Genomic DNA, 13,854 nt, shown 5'->3' on the forward strand with positions numbered 1-13,854 from the left:
TGAAGATCCTTTCTGCCAGCACTGGTTATTGAATATTAACAATATAATATGTTGGGCACTTCCCAGGTTATGACACATGGAACTCTTGCCGTTTAGAGCTTAGCATTGTGGTATGTTTTACTGCACTTGTTCAGGCAAAGTGCAAAATATCCCACCTTTACATGCATCTTCAATTCAACTCATTCTATATTTTGACTTTTGTATAGGTTATCAGGGGACTTCCAGGTGAGCTAGGGCCAAAAGGCACTCAAGGAAGCAAGGTAAGATGCATTAGTATGTGTAGATGTTATTTATATAGGGAGGGGAAATGCAGAAACTCTGTGTAGAATCTTTATACTCTACTATCTTTTTTCCTTGGTAGTTTTTTGTTAGTGGTGTCCTTTGGACAGAAATAGTGTACACCATGTGCTTGGTACATGATGGTGCCGTCATGTTATGAAGGCTTGGTATTGTTGGCACATGCAGCCAATTTTCCATCTGAGTCTTCAAGGGCATCTTATAGGGCCACAACAGGGTGCACCATGGACCTGCCTAGAGCCACAGCACTCAGGTTGGAATTTGAATCACCAAAGTATGTGTCTTGGCTTCAGCCATCACTTGGGAAGTTTTTTCTAGAATTTTTTTTTGCTAAAATGCTTTGTGTTTAAAGATTTTAAGTAATTCTAGATAGTGGCTAAAATCTTTCAATTGAGCATTTAAAGTAATTTTAATTGTGTAAAAAAAGCAAGACAACTTGTGACATTGGTAGAGGTGTAAGATTTAACGATGATTAATGCTTTAATCCTATTTCAAATAGATCATTTGAAGTTAATGACTGCAGCTTGTCAAGCAAAATCAGTTGGATAAAGTGTCTGATTAATTTAGGCAGTCTTCTGGTTTACAAACCTTTGGGAAATTGCTATATGTGGATACAGATAATTGCTCATGGGACAGCTATTAACATCACTCTTTGGTACAGAAAGATGTTTCATGTACCCATTTGAAAATGCAGGGTCTAATGACAAAGACTTTTACCACATGATTATTGATAGCCTGGTTATGCAATGCCATATATAAGTTATACAAGGCAATTAAATTCACACGAAGTAATTTGCCAAAGATGCAATATCTAGATACTCATGTTTTGTTTCTTAGGCAACAATTTCAGTCGAAGATTCACAGAAATAAATTTAGATATGTGAAATGTTTGTTGTAAAAATTCGTAATACTGGCATCCATCATGATTTTCCTATTCCTGACAAATGCTTTTTCATACTTCTTAATTCTTCATCTTCTCAACAAAATGCTTGATTAGGAAAGCTGCTACAGAATATTTCAGAAATTAGGAAAGGAAGAGAATGATGGGTCTGAATGGAGCTATTCATACATATGGGAGAAAAGTCATGCCTCTCTTTAACAGCAGTACAGCAAATTACAGTAATTTTTTATCTGTCATTTCACACTGATGAGTCCAAGATAGTACTACCACATTCTTTTATTATATACTGAACCGTATTTGTTGGATGTTGTTTGTCCTCCTGTTGGTCTTTTCACACACTTTCATGTCTATAAAGTACACGCAGCTCTCTATAGGATTTGTCTGCCTGGTTATATTATTTATGGTCTCTTGTTACACTTTAGATGCTCATTTTCAACATAAGAGTCTCTCATTTTTCAGCTTCCAACTCTGCAACCTGCTATTTAAAGTCTATAGTCAAGGATTTTCCAGGCTCAGACATCTATCATAATACGACTATTGCAAGACAAGTTTGATTAGTGTACTTAGGCAATTATTACACTTGAAAACTCTAGTCAAAACATATGTACGTTTAGAGGTTATGTCTTGTCCGTACCTAGCGCCAAAGCTAATCTTCGGCATTTTGGAGCTTATTTGAGATGAGTGAAAAATTTTTTAACCATCAGTACAGATAATCAGTGGTTGTTTACAGCTTAATAAAGACCCATTCAGCTAGTAAAGGTCAAGGCCTTTTTTGGTTCAGACACATAGCAGGCTTTCCAATATCTTTTGTCCTTAAGAAGGATTATTCAATTACTCTTTTAAAATTAGCTTTCATGACACATAATACAATATATGTGAAAAGTGGCAGTTTGTTATGACTGCTTTGGATAAAAAAAAAAAGTCTATTCTTAGTGCAGTTCCTTATACCCATGGCCTTTCCATGCTAATACTTTCTGCTTTTTGAGCAGAACTAGTGACTTCACCCTAGTTTAACAGAGCTAAAGGCAGTTCCATGGCATTAGTATGGATGTGACATTATACAGAACACCGCTGCTGAACACTTTCAGTCCTTGTTAGTGGGCCATGTTGAGGTTTGAAAGAGGGGATTCAGATACTCCTCAAAATATAAACTCTGGATCAAGCTCAGCCTACAGATGTTTTGGGTCTCATTTGTGAAGTCTACAGTTCCCTCATACAGGTCAGTCCTTCCCACACCTCTGTAAGGAAATGCCGTACCCGTTCTCTCACTTTACAGTGCCAGGCAGCAGATGCAGCTGGGGACAGTGTCATCTCCATGCTGTCAGGATGCTGCTAGCTCTGGCAGCCACCAGCAGCATTGCAACTTCAGCTAATTTAATTTGACTTGTCTGAAGCAAGGTAGCATAGAGTAAGAACTTTTCATACCTTATTTCTTCTGTCATTCGTATGCATTTTCTCATTCCCTCTTAAGCTGCTTGCTAATCTACCCTTTGTGACGTCTTATAGCTGCACAACACACAAATTCTATCTCTTTTCATGGTGTTGCCTTATCATATTGACATTAATGAATTGAATCTCTTTCAAAGTCCCACCGCCTGCACTGACCATCTTTCCACTGACTACAGCAGGAACTACGTAGACACCTAAGTTTAGGTGTAACCATACGGAGCTGAATCACACCCTTAATCTCTTAAATTCTTTCTGATGTGATTCACAATCAGTCCTTATGTTTAATAACCTCTTTAATATACAAGCAAACTTCATCACTTTACTTTCACAGTTTTCGAGTCACACGTGTATGTTGTACAGCCTATATCCTGCAGAGAATGCAGCTCAGCATAGCATTAAATAAACCCAGTTTTTGTTATTAAGCAGACTTAAATAAAGTTTTCTCTATTTGCATTTCTGCAAAATTATAGCATCTCAAAAACATCTAAATAGTTTTATTACCACATATATACAAATCTTCTCCATAAAAAGGTCGAGGCATTTAAAATAAAAATACATGTTAATGTTAACTCATATTATTAGTTTACCTGACTAAATATATTTCCATTTAGCCAAAATTTAACTTCCATGTTAACAGCAAACTTATAACAACAGTATAAAACATAGTAACACTAAGAGTAAAGCATTAGAATATAAGAAGACATTTCACTCAAACCTAGTTAGCAGTTGGGAACTGACTGTTTTCACTGTGTGTCTCCTGTCTTCTAAGTAGTTATCTTGGTCCTGTTCCCCACACATATCATGAGCAGAGGACCAGGATTACACTGTTTGTTTTCTGTTTTACTGACTTCCTACTGCCTACTGGCAATGTTGCCAGAAAGATGTTAAATTTACAAATGAAAAAAGAATACTGTTAAAGCCAAATTCTACATTATATTTTTCTCTCAGAAACTTGAAATACTAAGAAAAAATAAAATCCACAGCCATGCTTTATATTTTCAACATGCATACATCTTTCAATTTATTCAAAATAGCAGGCATTATTTTCTCTATTTTCATTTATTTAAAAAAGGTTAACTATTATTTGCTGTTTAAAAAATCAACAACAATATTTTCAATACAAGAGCACTGGTAAGGTTCCATAAGAGTGTTTATATTCAAGGTAATTTTGAAAATTTGCATGTTAGTTAAGGGAATAATAGTGACTATGCACAAATTTCAGTGGACAGTTTACAACCGGAATGATGTGGTTACAGATCATAAAATCAGGTCATAAAATCAGGAAGTGGGTGTGCTCTGTGTTCCACTCATAAAGATGTGATGAACAGGGAGTACTTATGGTTACCATTTCAGAAGTGGCATTGAGTTTTTTTGTCTGAACTCTTAGACCAGCTACTAGAAATGAAGTACAAATTTCTAGAAACCATGATATATTCATGGGAAGGCTGAGAAAAACACATTCGTAAACCCACTGCTAATAGTAAGAGTCACTTTTGAAAATATTCATATGCATAGACTGTGAATTAGAGTCTAAAGTTCTATGAACAGACATGTATTCAAACTTTTAAAGAAACAGTTAAGTTTGGGTATTCCAAGAAGTTACTCCCATTAAAACATCTTGGAATGGTTCTGTGAAAAATGCATCATTGCATATTTCCCTGAAAATGGGTCTGAGAATGAACTGCTAAGGGATGCTGCATCTTTTCTAATTACTTATAAATTCTTTCCTTACTTATGTAGCAAGTTAGGTCTTTCCCAGTAGATTAAAAAATTCAATTTCCCTGTAAAGTATAGTTCCTAGGTGTTTCAATTAGCTTAGAAATACAAAACACCAACAGTATCTGTTAAAATGTCTGTATCTACTTGTATCATTGCTGCCAACATTCACTTTAAAGATAAAATCGTTATATTTGAAATATTATTTTTACTATAGCTTAACCTTTATTGCTTTGTAGACTGAAATACAGAGTCTTTGTTTTCTTATAGTATGTATTTACTTTCTGAAAAGTGAAGAAATTCGTTACATTGGCAATAACTGGTATTCATCATAATATAACAATCTTATTTTTTCTTTTTGGGTGTCACAGTTTAAGCCTAGCTGGTAACTCAGAATAGGACAAAAAAATGGGGTAGACTGTTAAGTATGTTCCCAACTTAAATGGGAACATTAAAGTGTTTTAATACGTAAAAGCACTTAAATCAAGTGTAGATTTTCCTTCCCATTGCTTTTGCTGATATTAGATGCCATGTGAAGGAAAATCCTAACAGGGAGAGAAAAAAAGATTTTGAGTAGAATGCTAGGCAAAGAAAATAATTACAAAGATGCATTTCGAAAAGCAGACTTCCCCTTCTACACATAGAGATAATGATACTATTGCCAGCTCTTTATGGTTTTAACAAATTCCACGTTACCTGTAGCACCAAAACCATGGAAGATAAAAGCCCGGCTTACTCATAGCCGTGTGAAGTTTGAAATATGCAGTTTTTAAAAGTTTAAGTTTCCAAGTTTTGTATCTTATTTGGAAGAAGGTGGGGTTTCTTTCTCTATTAATACTGAGGCATCCTCTGCTATCATTGAGAAGGCATTCAATTACCCTACATGCTTTTTATCATAAGGGCTGTTTACACTGCCTACACCAGTACCTGCTAGTACGGCTGCTGAAAGGCAGATTACGACACCAGTCACTTGAAAGAAAACTGTTTCTATCATGGTTTGAAAAAGAGCTTTTGGAAAAACTAACTTTAGTAGGACTCCCACCTGCATTCAAGGCAATGCGTATATTAGCATAGATTAATCATGTGGGTGATCTTGCAAAGGAGAGAATGATTTGTGGTAGGAAGCATCTTTGAGAGTTACTGCCCTTTGGGAATTCTGTCAGGGGCTGTCAGAAATGGATACAAAACACAGTATCCAGTTTGACAACAGGGCAAAAATTGGAAGACACTTTCCAAACACAATAAAGGGATTTGGGTTATTGTTTCAGCTGACAGATGAGCCTGTATTTATCAAATGTTATTTTTCAGAATGGAACAAGTTCCAACACCATTTCAGAGGTTTAGTTTTGACAAGTGGAGCCAGCATGCTTAGTGGCATTCGCTGTTTCCGGAGTACTACCTACAACAGTGGTGCTGCATGCATTTCTTTTTTTAATCTTATAGAATTTTTTAATATATTTTCAACTTGGCATATATTTTGCATCCATTTTGTGGGGCATGCTGATACATCATGGCACAACGGAGATCTCACACTGCCTTCTCCATGAAAGAAATGAGGACTGTGAATTTCAACAGCTAGTATCTGGTATACTGCCTGGTTTGCAGCAGCCTATGCTTATTTCTGTCTTACTGAGGCACCTCTTCCTTGAGGTGGGGAACTCCATCCTTAACTAGACTGTGTTCAGGCACTGAAGGTACACGGAGCTGTATCTGCTAATGTTGCTTGTCAAGTGAAGGGCAATTGAATTAAGAGCTGGTGATAAGGTGAGGGAGCCTATAGGCTGAATGGCAAAGCTTCTTGGGAACCTGGTGTGCTTGGCTTAATGTTCTTCCAAAACCCATACTTTGTGCCTCTTGGCCAGCTTTGCAAGAAGCACAGCTGTGTGTAAAAGTGGTAGGAGTATCTCTGTCCTTGGGGGTGTGTCTATGCATGGAAATTTGCTTGCGCAACTTTCTACTGAAACCTAAATAAAGGAGTTTTACTTGCATGGCTTCTATGGGGATGGTTTTGTTCTGGAAGCAGAGCACACCATGGGGCTGGGTGTGTGTAGACAGCACTGTGGCTTTGCTGATACCATTCTGCCAGTGCACTTCTTCATACTGATGCACAAGCAACAGCTGAACTTCCATTGATGCTTAGATGCTTGTGACTTGTTGGCACAAATGAAATTCAGCAGCCTAAAGTACTACCGTTGGAAATGAAACAGAGGCTTCTAAGTCGCTAAATTCCTTCTGAAAGTGTTTGGTTTAGCATATATTTTCTAACAAAATAGCATAAAGCATTTCTTTATGTATTTCCCCTACTTGTCTAAACAGAATCAGCTCCAAAAGAACTGAAATCCAGTTAACTGTTGGCTTAAAGGACAACAGTACTTGAAACAGAGAGTTTGTAAGGAGAATTAAGGAGGAGACAAGTATGCACTTTGGTTGTATTATTCTTGGCTTTCCCAAAATTTCCTGCTGATGGGAAACGTTTAATAAAAATTAGTCTTGTTCAGCTGATTTTAAAAAGACAGTTTGTTCAATGCCAAATTCACCCCATGGAGGAACTGGAAGTCTAGCAGATGGACCTTTGAGGAATTTTTGTTGGTTGTGTAGTTTGATCAGTTTCAGAACAAACACAGGAGGAAAAGAAAAAACCCAGCTATGAATAAAATGGGTCAGTTTCTAATTGGCTTCCTCTCAGTAAAAGGTTGCAGCATTTACAATAATCTGGATATGCATCAACCAAGTTGTAACACTTGTCATGAAAATATTGTTGAGAAACCTCAAAAATAAGGTCTACCTATGTATACCGTAATGTCTTCAGTTTATATTTTGGCAACAGATACATGCACAGAATCCACATGAAGGCAATGTCAGTGTTGCTAATACCTTATTGGTGTGCTACATGGAGATATAGGTGCTATTTTGCTGAGTGATACCAGCTTTCTCTTGATTTTTTCTGCCTTTTAAGGCTTATCTCCTAGTGATGGTGAATTAATTTATTAGATTTTGAAGTTGTGCTCTAAAATCTTGTATTTTGAATTAGCATTAAATTTCATAGCTGTTCTTCAAAATATCATATTGTCCTGTAATGGAATGAATTTAAGACTGGGCATCCAGTTCCACTTTATTCTAGGTTTAAAGCTGCAGTAGTAGCCCTTCAAGTGCATAGTTATCGGAAATTAAGCTTCAAGGATAATCTGTGTATTTACTTTCACTGTGTATTCCCATTCCTGTATTTTAGCTTCATTCTTTGGCAAATTACAAACTGATAGATTTCTGGAGAAATATCTGGCTTTGAAGTAATTTTTTATATTGCCATTTACCTCTCAAGTGGAAAAATCTCATTGAAAGGTTTCACAACTCAGCACATAAAATTTCTTGGTATATACGAAATTTCAACCCCCAAAATATGAGTACCTCCACTGAAATTAAACACAATTTGATAAGAAGCTTTTTAACAATCATGTGGCTATGTTGACTTTCTTAGGAACACAGTAAACAGACAAGAGAAGTAGGAGCTGCAGTCAAAGACAGCAGTAGGAGCAACAGTCATGTTGCTATGGGAAGAAACATGAGTGCAATGTTTAAAGATTAAACCCTATTTAATTTCCAAATTCCCCTCTTTCTAGCAAGAAAAAAAGCTGAGGAAGCACCAAGTTACTGGATATAGTCAGGAACAAGGATATGACAAAGAATATTTTGCATCTATCTTGATGCATATGAAAGAATGCTTTTGAACATTATTATCTATATATCACATAACATATACCAGCAACTAGTATGGCCAGAGTATCGACTGTGTTCCTAATCTAAACAGGCTTGGGGGAGTTTTTGGGGTTGTTATTGGTTGTTTGTGGGGTTTTTGCTTGAAAACCATGTTTCTATAGCCTATATAGAGAGACACTGGCAGAATTTGGTGAAGGTTCAATTTGCATTAATAGTTTCTTTACATTTTCTTTTCTTTTTTTTTCTTTTTTCTCTCTTTTTTTTTTTTTTTTCTCTCTTTAGGGGGGGCAAGGCCTTTAGGTCCCTGTGGTCTTCCAGGACAACCCGGTGTTGGACAGCCAGGACCCAAGGTAACTCTTAGTAGTACTGTCTGCTAAAGTGCCAACTGTTGGCAGTCATCTTTTGGATGAAAGTTCTCATCCACTGTTTTATCAAAGTCAAGCTCTTGATATCTAAATTAAAAGTGATACAATATTGATAGGTTTTTGTATTTATATAGGATGGAGATAACAGGCCTGCCTTCCCAGCCACTCTTAGCTTTTTATTGTGGTCCCACTGATTTAACAGAAGTCAGAAATAATGCCATCTAAATGGAAGTTAAATGCGATCATTTTCAAGCACGAGCAAATGCTTGCACTAATGAGTAAACCATACTTCAAGGCATAGAAATACATCTCAGTCACTCTGATACACAGTAAAGTTATGGATTTGCCTTGGTGTCCTTCACTAGGAAACAGATATTCTTGCAGGTTATAAAGTTCTCTGTCTCATGCAGCATTTAATTCTTCCATCTTATTTTATTGCAAACGAGTAGGAGGTGGAATCCACTCTTGCTAATTTGGAGAAGTCATGTCTGCTGATGCTGGCCAACCAACTCTCCTTTTGTAGAACTGGAAAAGCATCTATATAGGAAACAGGACTACTGAGTTTATGAGAGTTTTGTCAGACCTACAGCTGAGTTTCTAATTGAACAGAACTAGATCTCACTCTAGTTGTGCTGGCTGTGAAGTCTTTTGTCTTGCTTTATGTCATTTTTTCCTCTGCTTTTTGGATCCAAGTGACAGTGTCTAAAATATCTGCACTTTTTGGCTTTTACTGCTCTAATTTGTACGTTCGTTGAACTCCCATGTATTTTCTGTGCAGTGGAGCAGACCTTGGAACATAGAGGGTTTTATACAGCTCGGAACCTAGTAGTAATTTGTCATGTAAAAGGGAAAACACTGGGTCATTCTAGAATGGAAAATGGCTTATGGAGAAGGAGTGTTACTCCCGGTCTCTGTAGTAGCTTGGGGAGAGATAAAAATCCTCTGTACTCTTATCACTGAAGCACAGTCTTTAGTAAACTGAAGGAATTGTGAAGATTATGACACTTTATACAGAAGATACAGACACTATGCAGTTCCTGGAGTTCCCATGCAATCCCATATTCCACTGAAGCAGGCTTCAGTTTGAGTGTCTAGATAGAGGCTACAGTGAGGATACCTCACACATGAGCATTCCTGCTTCAAAATTTAGCCTGGCTTCACTCCCTCATCCTTGTCATCTCTCAAGTCCTGCATTTTTCAGCAGTTACCCCTATGTAAAGTGATAACACACCTTAGCTGTTGGCATGGGAATGGAATGCTTTAATTGAAAGGTACTTTCAAATCTTTCCAAATTGTTATTTATGCTTTCTCTCCCCCACCTCCCCCTCCCCATCAGGAGATGTTATACGATGGATTTCAGACATTTCTGGTGACATCACCAAGTCATTCACATGTGAATGTTGTGCTTTTCAAAAGCATTGAGTTGAATTAGGACTGAACTACTATTTTCTTTTTTTTCCAAAGGTGCTCAAGGTCAAGAAGTTAAAATTGGATTCCCAGGATCCCCTGGAAATGGTGAGCCAGGATTACCTGTAGGTCAGTGATACATGCATTGGAAGTAAAAAGGTAATAAAATATGTCTTAGCAAGTGTAACTGATTGGTAGCAACTATACTGGCTACTGATTCCATAAACCAGCTTGTACTCAGTCTGGCGCAGCAGAAGTGTGTTTGGCTATGCCAGTCCAATATTACAGCAGTATTTGCAAAGACCCAAATTATATACTTTTAATTATATCTTTATCTTCCAAATTACAGATCTTTAGCAAGTCTTTTGTAATGTTGTGCTGGTGCTCACTGGCTACATTTCTTCCTGAAATCTATGAAATTTATGTTTTTCTTGTGTATTTCATTAAAAATCTCAAAGAAACTTTGAAAGAAGACAGGAATGTGTGTGGATGTTAGATTCATTCTAAGTCACTTTGTAGTTGTCAAAGACTATTTTTGTTACAAAAAAAAAATACCCATAGAAACTTATTGTTTACTCAAAATCATCTTTGAAAACTATTAGCTATAAATAATGAAAGATAGTAGAATTTTGTGGAAGAACAGAAAGCATTACAAGAGTAATTATTTCTGTACCTATTTAAAGCAAAATTGGCATTCTCTAATTTTGCATGTTTAACCTGCCATTTGCATGAAAAAACAATGTTCATATTAAGGATTTTCATTATGAAATAATGAAATTATATGAAATTGCAGGGAAAAAATTCTCAGTGGCAAATGTATTATAAATTAATCTACATGTTCATTTAAGTTTCAAGGGTACAATCTTTAGACATTAATTATGTAATTCACACCGTTTCAGCATTAGCCTGTTCTAATATAAATCCTCCAGTTAAGGGTTGTTACGCTTAATTTTAATTGCCTGGGCTCAGTCAGCTGAGCATTTTTGCTTACCAGTGTCACAAGACTTGCAAATTAGACAAAATGTCAATAAAAATGGAATTGCTGGTATAGTCTAAATATGTTTTTTTTTCCTTTACAGAGACCAAGTGGCCCTGATGGTCTGCAGGTGAGAAGGGTCTACCAGGAGAGGGCATTCAAGACCAAAAGGTAGTTTTATGGAAATTACTGGGTTTTAATATTTTAGGCCATATTTGTAGTAGTGTCTAAGTTATTTAAGATCACTGATCATTCCACTGGTATAAAATAACAGCTGATGGATCTTGGTCTTCTGAATACCTCTTGGTGTTCAGAAACTCTATCAAGATAGCTACAAAAAGGTTGTACAGTCCCTTTAACATTAGTAAGTTAATGATTCTCCTACTTACGTGTTAATAAATACTTTATTTTGGTAGCATTAATGAGAGAAATCTTCTGAAAGACTTCATAGCTATTTGGGTTCTGTATTGGAAGAAAACATTCAGGAACTGTTTTCATTCTGCCTTACCATTTTGGGAAACTGAAAGATGGGTTGTATTAGTCTCTATGGACAGTTACTTCATTAATTGCACTTGCTAGCTTAATACATGTGAACATTCCCTTTTTAAAAACTATGTACAAACAAGTGAAGATGTATGATTCAGTCACAACTGGCCTTCCCGTCAAAATGTATCCCTCTTTTTTAGTGGCTTGAAGATTCTCTAGAGCCTTGAACTACTAAGCAAAGAAGATTTTTCTTCCTTTTATGGGAAAGATGCTAGTCATGTCCTTGTACCAGGTTCCAAACTGCTCTCCTTGACTAATGAACATATCATCACATTTACAAAATGTAGCTTCCTTCTTCCTAGTATTTCATTTTCTCCTTCTGAGGTCCTGTGTTCAACAACACAGTGAATGCAGATGAAGCATTTAATGAATTGTAACTGAATCACTTTTCTCTAATACCAGGAATTACATTGACTATTTTTCCTGTTTGTTTGTGAAGGAATATTTTTTTCCTCATTAGCTGCATTGTGATGACGAGTTTGTCTGGGATGGTGTTCTTCATAAATTCCCTAATATAGTTACAATACTGTCACATATTTCTAGAGTGAAAAAGGCTCTGAAGGTGCAGCTGGTCCTCCTGGACAGCCAGGTCAACAAATCAAGAGAGACAAGGTGAGGCACAGAGTATTTTTCAAATCATATCCCTAGTTAACTATATTTATAGTTAAATTAATGATGAACTATTCACACATCACAACAATACAAAGGTATGTTTTACCTGGAATCTGAGGAGCAATGTTCCCCTGTTCCATGCAGCTCCATAGGCTGCATCCACCTATCAAGGAGCTGAGATTCTTAGTCTTAAATGGGGGGGACACGACACTAAGGACTGTATTCTATGCAGGTGGGAGTATGAGGGAAGAAATTGACTTTTTCCTCCTAAATTTATTTCAGAAAAACTGTATTAAAAATTTCAAATTTTAGTTAAATATTTGTAAAGCGTAAAACCCCTTTGAGTCATCTAATGCAATGGACCCGAAATAGGCAAAGGAATACTCTGGCTTTTAAAATTTGTTAGCTTTTTGGCACCCAGGTCCCCAGAGAGGGATCCAGAACAATTTTAATTCCCTTGGCTTGATGAAATTCTTTTTATAGGTTGAACAACGCCAAGTAGGACCACAGGGCCCAGAAGGACCACCAGGAATAGGCAATCCAGGAAGCCAGGTAAGTCTACATTTTGGACATGTAATGAGCGTTTGCGTGTATTTTACATTTTATACTTTATCAGAGCTCTGATTTTGATGTGAAGGCATTAAAAATATCATAGTGATTTTTAATTTTAAAAAGTATCTAACTAGTCTTTAGGCAAAGCTTGTAAATCCAAGTGATTCCAACTGATCTGAATGGTCTTAGACTCAAGCAAACAGAAAATTCATCTAATCTGCATAATAATTTGCATGGGAGATAAATCAGATGCATTGCTTGGATGACGACATATTACAGACAGCAGTTCCGCAAGGTAAGAATCCATCACTTTCGAATTTCAAGCCCTTTGAAGCTTGAATACAGCCTTTAATAGCTGGATAGAGAAAACTGAAACATCCCAAAAGATTTTTTGGGTTTTGTTTTTTCAGAAAGAAGATAAGAGTTCGTGCTTCCACCATGCTATGAATCAGGGCTTAAATGAGGATACTGAGGCACTAACAGTAATTGTCATTACGCTTGGATACACCAGTGAAATCCAGAGGATAGTGACAAATGAAAAATAAAACCAAGACCTCCAAACTAAGCCTGAGCACAGGCATGGAAATTGGTTTTTTTTGAAGATAAAATCATAATTAGCTGAAAGATGGAAACGTGATGAATTTCAGATGTGGAATACTGTAATGCACTAACTCACTTATTTTACTTTGTAGGGTATACAGGGTCCACAAGGAAACCCTGGGGCTAAAGGATCTAAAGTTTTTGGTCTGCCAGGTTCAAAGGTAGTAATTCACATATTATTTTTTAAAAATAGAACCAGCAAGAAACAACAAGCAGTGTATCTTTGCCAGGCTTTTCAAGAGTCTGTTTGATGAGGTAAAAATGTAACTCTTGTTGGAGATAACAATTCACTTTTGAATCTTTGAGGGGAAACCACCCATGTTATCAATGTGTTCCCCAGATGGAGCCTATGGCCTCTGCTTAGCATCAGCACTTAACCTTTGTGAAAGGGGATTTTAGGTTCTAAATGAAGGCAAATTCATAAATGAAGCATCTCTCAAACATCAATTTAATTCAATGCCACATACACGTTATGTTCAAGTGAAACATTTAACCAAACAGCTGTAAAACAGTGATGATTTTGAGACTTAAGGCTAGGCCCACCATGCTTTCAGCCTGTCCTTCAGCATCCTATGGTCATCATAAGAACTAAAACCAAACATAGAAACACTAGAAGAGAAAAAAGAGCGTAAGTGCATTTCGCTGACACTGCACCACAGAAGGCGGGAATGTAGGAAGAGAACAGGAAAGTGGGGTAAACAATTACGGCTGTCCAAGCC

At 36.7% G+C, this 13,854-nt stretch overlaps 1 protein-coding gene across 1 annotated transcript in view; it reads left to right on the forward strand.

Annotated features, from left to right (window-relative positions):
• The window catches only part of COL28A1 (collagen type XXVIII alpha 1 chain), a gene marked incomplete at both ends in the record, with an annotated part of 66,548 nt that overhangs the window by 15,235 nt on the left and 37,459 nt on the right, over positions 1 to 13,854 (forward strand). Inside the window, 9 exon segments of the mRNA XM_080609609.1 lie at positions 207 to 260; positions 8,360 to 8,366; positions 8,369 to 8,437; positions 9,907 to 9,974; positions 10,929 to 10,950; positions 10,953 to 10,996; positions 11,915 to 11,983; positions 12,467 to 12,535; positions 13,228 to 13,296. Coding sequence (XP_080465735.1) covers positions 207 to 260; positions 8,360 to 8,366; positions 8,369 to 8,437; positions 9,907 to 9,974; positions 10,929 to 10,950; positions 10,953 to 10,996; positions 11,915 to 11,983; positions 12,467 to 12,535; positions 13,228 to 13,296 — 471 coding nt within the window.

This window comes from Psittacula echo, assembly GCF_963264785.1.
Source record: "Psittacula echo genome assembly, chromosome: 2".
Classification (NCBI taxonomy): Eukaryota; Metazoa; Chordata; class Aves; order Psittaciformes; family Psittacidae; genus Psittacula; species Psittacula echo.